This window comes from Oncorhynchus masou, chromosome 23, assembly GCF_036934945.1.
Source record: "Oncorhynchus masou masou isolate Uvic2021 chromosome 23, UVic_Omas_1.1, whole genome shotgun sequence".
In the NCBI taxonomy this organism is placed as follows: Eukaryota; Metazoa; Chordata; class Actinopteri; order Salmoniformes; family Salmonidae; genus Oncorhynchus; species Oncorhynchus masou.
The window spans coordinates 48502377-48515574 of NC_088234.1; the positions used below are offsets into that span (position 1 = coordinate 48502377).

Consider the following 13198-nt stretch of genomic DNA (forward strand, 5'->3'; position numbering starts at 1 on the left):
GTTGACTGAGGAGAAATGACACCTTTTCTTGATGTCTTGGAAGCAGTAGTGGGAGACATGAGGATGTTGGGGGAGCAGACTGAGGATAGGGGGGTGTCACCAGTTCCCCATGTTTGAGACAACACACTCTAATCATCATGTCCATCTCACCACTGGGCTCCAATTACTTACCAGATGCTCAAACAATGATTTCCCATTCCACCAAGGAACTGTCAAATATAAACAATGATTTCCCATTCAACCAAGGAACCTTAACAGTTAAAAGACAGCCATCGGTCTTGTGCTATCTTTCCCTGTGTCTACAGAACAGGCCAGTGTGAGAGAAAGGGCATTAGACCAACGTAATGTTAAACTGACTGAGAAAATACCTTACCATAAGTCTTACAGTACCTTCAGAATGAGTTCAGTATTGCTTAATTCAAAGAGTATTTAGAGTAGGAACACACAGGAACTCAAATGGACTTCAGGTGAGCTTTTTTTATTGAGGCCATGTACAATAGCGCTTCATCACATGATCCATCTCTAGAACCGTGTACAACATCCCTCTTACAAAAAAAAAAAATCCGCAGCAGAAAGCCATGACACTATGTTAGTATACTGTGAATCGTAGGGAGAGACAGATCAGGAGCGTACGAATGGGTTTAGAGAGTACAGAGTTACAACAGCAGCAGAAGTAGCATGACAGCCCAAAATGTGTTTTTGTTTACGCTTCTCATGAGCTCAATTCCAGCCCAGGGGTCCCAAGTTACCTAACGGTCAGATACGGTTTTCTATGGAGAGAAACAACGAGAAAAAGAAAACTGAAGAATCCTTTCCCGATTATCACTTTTGTCTTCATTTCCTACAAAAATATTGCACGACAATCTGAATATACAACAATTGAAGAGAGATCAACAAGTGGCAGCCAAGCCAGCTTCAACAAGAGCATCACGTCTATTGCACAGAATTTAGTTAAGCTTTCTTTCCCCTTCACCCTTTTTCTTCCATCTCCTGTCTGACCCAAAGAGCCACTTCACCATCTCTGGTCCTATGCTGAAGCAATGGCAGCACAGCCACAGAAACACACTGTGATTTCAATGAGCCTGGTGAGAATAGAATAGAAGTCATAGGCTGTGTCGAAATCCTGCTTGCCTACTGCTTAAACTGCATACGGTGTACTAATCGTACTACATACTATTTAGAACATACTGTTGAGTACAAACGTATGCAGTCAGCAACAAATATCAACATACTACTCATCCATACTGAGAAGGCGTCATTGAATGCGCATTCGCGCTTGTTCCCCGCCATTTAATATTTTTTGTAGAGCGTGCTCCTTATTCTGATTATCAGTTGTTCTCGAACAAACGTGTGTGAAAAGACAATTCTCTTCCTCAATAGTGTGCAGCGTATTCTACTAGATAAAAAAGCTGAAATGAGTATGACATCCGGGCATTTAAAGTATACTAGATTTTCAACATTTCACATAATATAAAACATTATTTTCACATATTCAAACAGCCTACTATTTATTTAGTATAGCTATGGGTATTCGGGCACACCCGTAGTGATCCTAACCAGAGGCTTTGGATCCCTTGAGAAGAGAATTACGTTTTCCTTATCCTAAAAGCAGAGCTTTTCCTTCTGTGCCTTACAACAGTTGTAATAGTTTTGTATGGAGTTTGTTTGTGGCCTGTCATGATGACATCACTGTATTGGGGTACAACAGTGGTTGCATTTCTGTAGAGGGTTTGTGCTGGACTGTATTTACACATACATAGAAATGGACATACATTCGTCCATAATTGAGAACCACTTTCAAAGGCCAAGAACTTTACACAATCACAGCCTAACTGCTCTGAGTATTTATCAAAATCAGACCCAACACCCGTCACCAAACCACATAAATAAAGACCGATATACATACAATAAAACAAAAAGAAATCCACGTGTTCCTGTATCTTACACAACAACACTCATCACAAAATTAACCAAATAAATGAATTTTCTGCCATAAATACATAAATACTTTGCATCTATCAATAAGAATTTGAACAGCAAGCATTTAGTCTCAAGTAACATGATCGGATAAAACCACCACCACCATCATATTTGAGTTGAGTTTTAGTCCAGGGTTATTATATCCATACAAATAAACCATTTGGATGGGGGGGGGGGCAAGAAAACAGGTGCTTAATCAAATAACTTAATTAGAAACAACTATTACATCCCTATATCCCTTCCCCCAGAAAAAAAGTAACAGAAAGAAATAACATGTACAGTTAATATGCTGGTTAAACAATGGGTCATATACATAGTTAAACATGTTTGGCCTCGGTGACAAACACTAAACCGAGGATGACAGGGATAGACCACTATCTTCCCCACATTATTGCCCATTTCATTGAATTATCACATGAGCTTGTAGTTCCAGAACCTCCAAAAACTAAAAAAAGAAGAGAAAAGTAATGGGTGACTTCAAAAACTTGATTATGCATTAATTAAAAGCACTCAAACAGAAGATATGACTGACATGAAAAGTACATCATCTGAAACAAAACACATTTCCATATGGTTGAGTATATACAGTATATATTATACAGTATATATTACACACACATATTATATTTTTTTTACACTAATATTTATTTCCTTGCCCAAAGCCAATTTAGATAAAAACAGAACCATTTGCAATTTGCTATGGTGACCACATTTTGATTGTAATTTTATGCCAAATTTGAAAAGTGGTTGCTGTAACTTGAAGTGATAAAATATCGAACAGTTCCATTTAAAACATTGAATACAAACATTTAAGCTCACATTAGCAAGCAATAGGAAAATATGTTTTGTTTCAAGGTGCCTTGTAAGGAAAACAAAATAATTAACGTCAATAAAAGCTAAAATAGAATGGAATATTAATGTACAGTATGTTTTCAACTTTTATTGAATCCAAGCACTTACAGATTGACTTGGGAGACTGTTCTTAATGCCAATTGAAGCAGGTCACAATCTAGCTTTCCAGCTTCCCTTTAAAAGTATGACTAAGAAAACTAGAAAAAAAAACAAGAATGAATCGCATGACCGATTGGTTTACAAAACAACAATTGCACCTTCACCAGACCACTTCAGATAATCTTCAGATGGTAACCTAAACCCCACCACCCCCAAAGAAAAAGATTCCAATGATTTTGTTGTAAGTCTCAAGCCCATGCCTCATCCTCTCTAGTGGAGCGCCTCCACACAAATCTGCTCCTCTGTGATGTCATCCAGCAGCTGAGCCTCCACTGGGCTGCATATGTCACTGTCATAAACCTCTGTCCCCAGTATTGCCTCCTCCAAGGCCCCGCCCTTGGCCTGGAGGCCATGTGGCTCCGAGGGGGAGGTGCCGGCACTATCCACAGACTCCAGGTCCTCGATGCCTGCCCGGTAGTGGATCATGAGCAGGGTGAGAGCCTGGAGCCTCTCCCCAGACTTGGCCAGGGCGGCCGTGATCAGAGCCTTCCTTCGGGCGTCCCCAGTCTCCCTCTCCTCCTGCATCAGGGCGTTGTTGTGCTCCAGCTCCTGGTCGATCTCCTGCTGCAGCTTGTCCAGCATCAGCTCCAGTTTCTGCGAGCGCTCGTCGGTGGGAAGGCCCCGGTACAGGTCCCGGCCGATCTCCTTCACCGCGATGAATACACTGTCATCAAGTCCTCCCTCCCTCCTTACCAGCTTGGTGGTGACGCCGGCTGCATGCTTGGAGGGGCTGGCCCCGGCATAGGTTTCTGTATCGCTGCTCTCGTTGTCTGAGATGTCGGGGGTGTGCACCACGTCGGGCACAATGTCAGCCGCTTGCTCTGCCAGCCGGCTCTTGGGCACCTGGCGCAGGTTGAGCAGACGGGAGCCGGTGTTGATGATGTGGCGGCTGAGGCCTGTGGTGGCGCGGTTGATGGTGGACTTAGCCTCCGGGTCGGCACTGCGTCGGTCTGTGGCGGCCACGCAGAGAGGGTGCTCGGCCAGGCACTTCTCCTGGCACTTCTTGTGGCAGACGTAGGAACAGATCATGCACTGGGAGGCAGCCTTGGTCCACACCTTCTTCTTGCAGTACTCGCACCAGGTGGGGTTCTGGAACTGGGTGTCCTGGAAGTTGTGGCGCACCTCCACCAGCTGCATGGTGCTGTAGGCCAGGTCATCACTGGGAATAGAGGAAGGCTGCTCCCTCTCCCTCTCCCTCAGCTCCTCGTCCGGCATGCTGGCCTTCTTCTCCCGCTCCGCCAGCCCGCCGCACGTCTCTGACTCTCCATCAGCCAGGTAGCTGAAGTTGAGGATGATGTCTCCGTAGCACAGCTTCTCGTTGAAGCCCTTGTGGGTGCTGAGGCTGCGCAGGGCGGTGCGGCTGACGCTGGCCCTGGGCTCTGGGGCTTCCAGCCTGAAGGTGCTCTGGTACTCAGATGAGGACGTGGACAGACACTCCAGGGCCACGTGCTCCAGTGTCAGGCTGACGTGGCCCAGACACAGAAGGCTGCCCAGCTTGAAGGGGTCTTTGCACCACAGTGCCACGTTAAGGTACTTATGGTTGCTTTCCACCTCTAACACCACAGAGGCATGGCCCCAGTGGGCCGTCCGGTTGCGGAACATGATCTCTGAGGACTCCCACATTGAGTGATCCTCCATGCTGTCTCGGGTGTTGATGGAGCTCTCAGAAACCTTGTCTTTGGCCAGGTCCTGCTTGCTGGGAGTGGAGGGGTTCGCTGGCGGCTCTTCGCAGGGTTCGGGTGATTTGATTGCTGGCTTTGGTTCGGGCTGTTTCACAGGAGTCGTCAAAACACTGCCTTTGTCACCATTGCTTCCAGTGGAGTGTGTTTGAGTCTTTTCTGGAGTTCTCTCAGCCCCGTTGGTAGCTTCACTCCCCTCCAGCAGACTTTGTGTTTCAGAAGAGGCGGACGTTAATTTAATGTGGGGTCTAGGAGGCACCGGCGGGCGAGTGGGTGGGGGTGGAGGGGGGCCGGTGGGGCGCTGTGGCCCCTCTCCTGGCTCAATGCTCTTGTGTGGCGAGGGCTTTGGTGTGGGTGGGGATCTGGCCGGCGACTGAAGCCCTGCCAGGTTCATTTTGCGGTTGAGGATGGGCGATATGCTGCTGAGGGGTTTTGAGGCCAGATTGGTCACAGTCCTTTTGGGGCTTTGGTTTACGGACAGGAAATCCTCCTTGGCCTCCGCGCTACTGCTAAGGGGGTTAGGCTTGGGGTCCACAGTCAAGTCTTCAAACTCACAGTCCATGTCTTTGCTGTCGGCTATGTCGGCGAGTGTGGTGATGGGGGCCGGGTCCTCCTCATAGCCCCCCGGCGGAGGGATGAAGCTGGGCTCCTCTAGCTGGCCCAGCCCCTCCTGGAGGGCTCCCAGGCCCACGGTGGGACTCTGGTGACGCACAGGCCTCTCGTACAGGACCAGCACCCTGTCCCCCGCCTGCTTCAGCAGTTTGGGCACTTGGACAGAGGATGTCACTTTGACACCTGCCCCGGAAGAAAAATAACATGTTAAAGTCATATTTATATACCAAAACAACATACATTCCAGTATTATTGTATGCTACTGATCTTAAGTCACTTCAAACAGTCTCCGGGTTGCCAGATCATGCTAGTTAGGTTGCATGGTTTTAGGGTCTTACCTCCAATGGCGATGAGTCGATCGCCCCTCTGCAGGTCTGCCAGAGCAGCAGGAGAGTTGGGAGTGACCGTCTCGATGCTGACATGGACTGCGTCACCCTCACAGGCAGGGACGTGCCTGAACGTCATACCCACATTGCCAAAGGGTCCTTTGATCACCTCCGTCTGAAACACACAGACAGAGAGAACACACATTAGAACACACATTAGAACTTTCAACTTAGCATCACTTTTAGCTTGCTATGGATTTCAGAACAGTGAAGAAAATGCAGTAAGCCTTATCCTTTAGGCTACTCTGCCTTAAACCATCACAAAACCGTTAAATTTAAGAATGTTAACGGCAGCATACCCTTACAGCATACAAATATTCAACAATATTAGACCTAGTTGAAGAAGTTCATTTCTAGACATTAAGTAAACACGCAGCTTCTTGTGAGGGCCTCCATTTATAGCAGAGGACTAAATGGTATATAAAGAGTGAAGACTAATGCTTCAGAACAAGAAGTCTGCCTCCACACTCCGGGTTAGATGACGGTAAAACACTGCATGCAAATTCGGAGATAAAGGAAGGTCTGCAATTATGGGTCAATTTCACCCCTGGAGTTTACCAGATGCCTCAATCACTGTCACAGCACATTGAGCACAAGTCACGTATCCCACCATGCACCTGTTATGATGTCTGACCTAGTTGAAGAAGTTCATTTCTAGACATTAAGTAAACACGCAGCTTCTTGTGAGGGCCTCCATTTATAGCAGAGGACTAAATGGTATATAAAGAGTGAAGACTAATGCTTCAGAACAAGAAGTCTGCCTCCACACTCCGGGTTAGATGACGGTAAAACACTGCATGCAAATTCGGAGATAAAGGAAGGTCTGCAATTATGGGTCAATTTCACCCCTGGAGTTTACCAGATGCCTCAATCACTGTCACAGCACATTGAGCACAAGTCACGTATCCCACCATGCACCTGTTATGATGTCTGGGCAACCTGCTTTGTGTCTCCCTGGGCCAATGCAACATGACAACGTGTTGCTATAGTGCAGTACTTCTAATGTAGAGTCCCCCCCTCTTCTATGCAGATTCTCATAATACCATGTCATCATGGGACGATTCCAACTATCAAAATGGCATACACACCAACACAACTATAGAATTGTGGAGGAAGTTGATGTCTGTCAGATCTTGAATGTGAGGTCAAATGTGATGAGAGATTGATGGTTGTGGGAGGAGAGGAAGAAGAGGGGATAGGTAGGAGGGGAAGTGGTCTGGGAGACAGAGGGGACTCAGAGAACCCAGAGAGACGGAGAAAAACGACTGTAATTTCCCAGCTGTCATTTGTTCTAATTCTCGAGGAGGGCACTGATCGAGTTAGGGGCGGGGATGAAGAAGCAGATGATCTATATGAGTTGACAAGCAGAGGGTAGTTGATTCATTTGAAGCAGACGGATGATTTCAAACCTTGGATAAGAACCTTCAGGAGAAATTTGGCGATAAAGAGATCAGTCCAGAACCTAAACTACATGTGGGTCTATCACAATGTGACACGGTAGGCAAGAACAGCTCATAATGGTCTCTACTTCTATTAAAAATGTTTCAGCTATTTTTACGACAAAAAAAAACATTTTACTGTTGCACAAACATTTGGGAATCAAATGATTGTGCAATCATACAGTATTGCTGATTATATTGACTATGTTCACACATGGTTTAAAAAGACTTCCAGTACTATAGAAACATAACAAATAGTGTGTGAACCATAAAAATAGCCTGTAGGCCTCGTCACAATGGTGGCAACTGACAGGAATATGGTGTGGACAGCAGTTGTTCAGTCAGTCCTATTACCTGTCTCTAAATCCTGTAGACCAAGGAACCTGCCTTTTCATTTGAAACTTTCTTAATTAATTTAATGCAGGTCCCTGCCTCAAGGCTCAACCGGATCTGGCCACATTGCACCCCTTTCCTAGAATGCCCTAATTACATTTAAAAGCCAACAGGTGTTAGTGGGGAAACAATGAGGGCTGCAAAGCAAATAAAAACACTAAGTTCACCCAACGATGTACGGCAGCTGTAAAGACAACAAAATGTGCACAAGACCCTTTAAATCGTCAAGCTATTGCCATGTTAGGCCACATTGTGCACAAGTCAATGATGAAGAACACTGTGTATCTTTGAGTAGCCATTTGGTAGTGTCTCGTGAATAGCTGGCCCGCGCAAGCAATATTTGATTCTGGGTTCTGATATTAGCCATTTGGCTGCTGGCATATACTCTCTCACACAAAGCCAATTTTTCATGTGTCAAAACTCTTCCATCAGAGTTGACAGCATGGTGTTGTCATAATTGAGCAGGAAACAATACATATATTGTACGTAGGAAAGTCAAAATATGGGGGACAATCTTGCCAAAGAAAACACATTTCCCCCCCTTTCTAATGGAAGAGGCCAGTGAGATTCAGAAGAGGGTCTGAAACCACTTACAGACAAATAAATAAAGCAATTCAAGCTCAACAAGTAGCTGGGCAGGAGTGAATATCAAGGGTGCTGCTGCTATTACTGAGGCTAATATCTTCTTTGTGCCAGGAGAGGAAACGCTGTGTGATCTAAACCTGAGGCTTTCATCTGAGGATGTCTGCCTCTGAAAGCATTGCACTCCACTTCAGTCGCTGGTTATGATGCATGTCAATCGCAAATCACACACAAGGCTGCCACTGACAAAAGACAATTGAACATGAGATCGAATGGCCTGCTATACACTGCTATAGTCACTAAGCAAATTCAATTGAGTCAAAACCATCAGCTGGACCCTCATGTGTTTCAGCATCCATCCTGAAGAAATACTGATCTCTGCATTAGCCATTCAGTCAGACACAAACCTAAAAAGCATTAAAACAAAAATGGTTTTCATGTTACTGCACCAGCAGTGAGTGTTTCACGGTATCAATACTTTGTGATAAAGCTCAGCAGGAGGGTTAGGCTTGATGCTCATATGTACGCCTTAAACAGATCTCCTACACATCCTATTCATCTGATAGGCCTGTCACCTCTTGAAGGCGCTTACTAGAACTACAGAGTAGCTAATAAGACTAAACAAAAGAAGAGTGAATACTCTCTGTTATGACTGTTCTACAGCAACACCCTGAGAGAGACATCCTGTGTCAATGTCCCCGTTTTCCCCAACAGAGGGGGCTTCATTATCCTAAAACGCTCACAGAGAGGCGTCATTGAGCGGCAATTATGGTTTACTTGCAAGGATGAACGCCGACTAAAGGGCAATTACGGAGGAGACGGTGGGACCTGCGTAGGATTTAGCCCGGCTAATAACGTCAGGGAGCAGGTAAACGGCTGCTGCCTCTCGCCAGGGCCGTGGCGTGCAGTGCCCTCTCCACATCCATTTACACCGCTGCTGTACACAGTCCCTAAAGGTCAGAAGGTCTGGCCCACAGATGGCCTATCTGTCATTAGCTGAAGAGGCCACACACCTCTCTGAGGAAGAATCTTCATTCATCAGCATAACTGTCCCCTGGAGCTGGGAGTACAAGATGTTACCATTTTGCCTTGAGTGACATGTAAATGCAGTGACATAACACTAGAAAGCTGTGCAGTTAGATGACGAAGTTGAGGGGCAGCAGCAAAATACATGGTAGAATAAATCTATGCTTGTATCTCTCAGTTACAGCACTTCAAGTACTCATTCTGAAAAATGTTCACCATGCACTAAGCTATGTGGTGATCATATATTTTTCTGTAAAGGTAGTAAGTTTGGTGAGTCAACACCATTTATGACTAATACAACTCTACTGCATCCTTTGTTCATTTACTGTTCACAGGGTCCCTTGTACACTACAGGAAGCATCACACTAAAAACCACAATGCACCCACAAACACAATTGTATGCTCTGCTAAGCTAACACATTGCCTTTGAACAAAATGTATAAATACGTGACATTGTGCACTGCAATTGTAATGACAGGCCATCTGAAACTACAATTGGTGAGAAACAAATTACCCATGTAGCAGATGCCAAGATTTGAGCAAATATGCCAAGTGACATCAACGTTTGAGGTACATGGATGGTTTACTGCAGAGCGTGTGTGTGTGTGTGTAGGTGTTGAGGGACAGTCATTGAAGCCATTGTGCTGATAAACACAGTATCCTTGTGTATACACCTGTTGCTCGAGCGATGCCGCTGTCCAATCTGCCTCCTCCTCCACCCCCTGGGTCATCTGCATACGAGAGCAGAGTTTTTTTGTGAAGTGCAAATAGTGACCTCTCCCCTCCCACGTGATATGTGCACAACACTCACACATTGCGGACAAGATAGAGAATCCCTACTGAATTTAGTAATAAGACCACTACTCTCTCCCAGGTGCTCATTAAATGGGAAAATCCACCCTAAACCACTAATTCCTATAACTTAGTGTTAAATAACACTAATATGTGACAATAATGTTTTGTGTGAACAAATGTTTCATTTTGTCATTATAATAATTTGGGTATCAACATGTGAAAATCATTGTGGAAATCTCTTGCAGCTCAAGTCGACTACAAAACCAGCAATGCTCCATGGGCCGGCTGCAAACGTAGCTATACACAATATCAGCATGTAAAGTAGCTAGTTAGCTGTTAGCTGTAAAAAATCACCTAAACAAACCGCACTATCAATTTAGTAGTCCACAATCTCACCATTTTCAACCTGCAGATCGATGTGCCACAGAGTGGAGTCTGATATTCGCAATGGCACAATGCAATGTACCCTGGATTGAAGAGGAAGACAAATAGGAGAAATGTGGTGGACTCTCATATTTTTTGAGGTAAGAATACAGCAAAAATATGATCAATGGATCCTTCAAGAGAAAACATTGAAATCTGACATGTATGATAGATGTTCTTGCAATCTAAAAGTCATATTCCTATTGACTTCCAGTGTAATGAGACTATCACAGTTCTACGTCATACTGGACAGATTTCTGCCTACTTGAACATCAATAGCTCAGATACACATGAACACATGAAATGACCCTGGGAATTGATAGAACATTGCACAGAGATGCACAAAAACAACACAACAGTCAAAATGGGTGAATCGTTCATTTGGAGAATGTGATCCCGGTCCCACAGCTCTCCTTCAGTGTTACAGTTTAATGTTTACTGATGCTTCATTCAACTAAAATAAGAGAAACCAGCATAACCTCTTAAAATATATTTTCAGCTTGACGTTAGTAATCGTTTCAGCTTGACGTTAGTATCCAAGTATTCATAAAAATAATGTGTCAGTAAACAAGTTTCTGATTATTAAGAAATCAGTGGTGGTCAGTGACGTTTAAGATGAGAGGACAATTTTTTTTCATGATAATGGCCTTATTTCTATTACAACATATTGGATGACTGTCATTCATATTACATTCAACCAGCTCAATGAAACAGATAGATTTAGGCTACTACAAATTCAGTTATGTTTTTCCCCTTTTCTCCATTTGCTTCCGTTTAAGAAATGTTTTACAACCGGCTGAATGAATACACCCCTAATCACATGCAAACACAGTTCACATTGATAGCAGCCACTTACAAACAGCATGATCATTTTGGCTGGCCGTTGTATAATTCCTTCTTACACCGACGCGCTCACCTCCGCTCACCTTTACCCTTCGCTTGTGGACTTCAGTGCACGACACATCAGCTGTCTGACCAGGCAAAAAAAACAAAACTTTCCAAGCCAAACCTTCACATCATAACCACTAACCTCTACAGGCAGCCTACATTGTTGTCACCATGTTAGCTAATGTCAGTCAACATAGTTACTAGTAGTAACGCGTTAGTAAACCTGCTACAATCATGCAGTACAGTATACACTCAGCAATCAGTTTAGCAGTTAAACCGGCAGGCCCCAGTGGCAATAAACCAATAAAACCTTGACTTGGAAGAGTTCCAGTGTTGGATAGCCATAGTCAGCTAGCTAACATAACATCCTGCTCTGTTTGAGCCGGGTGTTTGAGTAGGCTAAACTAGATAGCTGCATTCGCTAGCTAAGTGAACAAAATATAATTGTCTCTTGCTTCTCCATAATTTAAGAAACTAATTTGTTCAAACCAGTTCAACTTTTGTCTTTCTCTTAGTCAACTACTCACCACATTTTATACACTTCAGTGCCCAACTAGCTGTAGCTTATGCTTGCAGTACTAGCTTCATTCTCTGATACTTTGATTGGGTGGACAACATATCAGTTCATGCTGCAAGAGCTCTGATAGGTTTGAGGACGTCTTCCGGAAGTCATAATTAAACCTTTGGAAGGGGGTGAGAACCATGAGCCTAATAGGTTTTGTATTGAAGTCAAGGTACTCAGAGGAGGACGGAAACTACATTTCCTGCGGCAACACTATGGTGCTACAGTGTGTTTTAATAAACGATTTGATGACATTAATATATTTAGCATAGTTAAATTATAAAAAGGATAACATTTTTTTATGTTTCACTTTTTATTTTTATGAATTTCACTGAGGATGGTCCTCCCCTTCCTCCTCTGAGGAGCCTCCACGGTAAGAAATTGAATAGACTGCGGATATAAATAATGGTGTTGAACAAAAACAGACCTGAAATTCAACTAATGAAAAACAATGGGTGCCAAAAAAAACAAAAAAACTCCTTTCTACGGAACATTTCTTTTTAAAGTTATTTTTTTGTGGCCTTGTACCCTCAAATTACATTGTTTTATTATTTTATGTGGGAGATTTATCTCAAACCTGAGCTGAAGCGACAAGAGTAATCTAGTTAACATTGACTAAGAGAACAGACAGCTCTTGGTTGCTTCTCACTGAGGAGAAAACAAACAGGCAGTGTAGCAACAGTGAATGGCCCAGATGTAAATAGCACAATTTACTGTCTATTTCAACAAACCTCTCATATCTGTGCTGCCTTGGAGAACAAATGAAAGGTTAATATGACTATTAAGCAGTTATCACTGCTTTAAATACACAATCTGTAGCCCCATCCTACGCTTAAGTAAGAATACAGTCAGACATTTTCTTTGATTCATCACGTTATAGTATTTATTCAAATCTCAAAGACTTGGCCAGTACTGAAAAATGTATTCAATAGTCTGTAGATACTATGTGTCTGTGTATTCTTTGTTATTATGTAGCCAAACAAATTCATGTGAAATTCAATGACAGAGCAATGTTAGATAAGCAGCAAGATAGATGTTCAATTGCAGCACTCCCTACTTCTTAAATGAAGGTCCATGTGTAGACAGACACCACATTAGGAGGAAAAAGGTGCAAAACTAGAGAGGTTAGACAAAACATGCAAAACAAATGCTTGCAGTGATCTCACAAAAGGCAAAACATGTTAACGATACCAGCCCCTTCTTTTCCTACTGCCTCCAATTTTCCTTATAATACTGTTTATAGGCCAAGTAGTGCCACAGCCGAAGCTAAACCAGCTTCATCGATGCGCTGCTCGGGTGGTACAAGGGGTTGCACGTGAGCAGAGCATCTGCCGGATGCTGGTTGGGGCAAACAAATCCTTTTCCCGGTCACTAGGCTGCCCAGTAATCTAATCTAATACCACATGTCAGATCGATTTGTGT

At 43.8% G+C, this 13198-nt stretch overlaps 1 protein-coding gene across 2 annotated transcripts in view; it reads right to left on the minus strand.

The window, feature by feature from the left end:
* Positions 1–462: 462 nt before the first annotated feature.
* Positions 463–13198, minus strand: part of LOC135510968 (PDZ domain-containing protein 8-like) — an 82936-nt gene continuing 70200 nt past the window's right edge. The window contains exons 4-6 of one of the 2 annotated variants that reach the window (XR_010451193.1): positions 5621–5783; positions 2941–5465; positions 463–2425 (exon numbers count right to left, since the gene is read on the minus strand). Coding sequence is in view for 1 of the 2 variants with exons in the window: in XM_064932332.1 (XP_064788404.1) it covers positions 3202–5465; positions 5621–5783 (2427 nt within the window). In the remaining variant the exon portion in view is untranslated. Of the gene's footprint in view, positions 5466–5620; positions 5784–13198 lie in introns of both variants that reach the window. The other variant, XM_064932332.1, reaches the window with a different exon arrangement.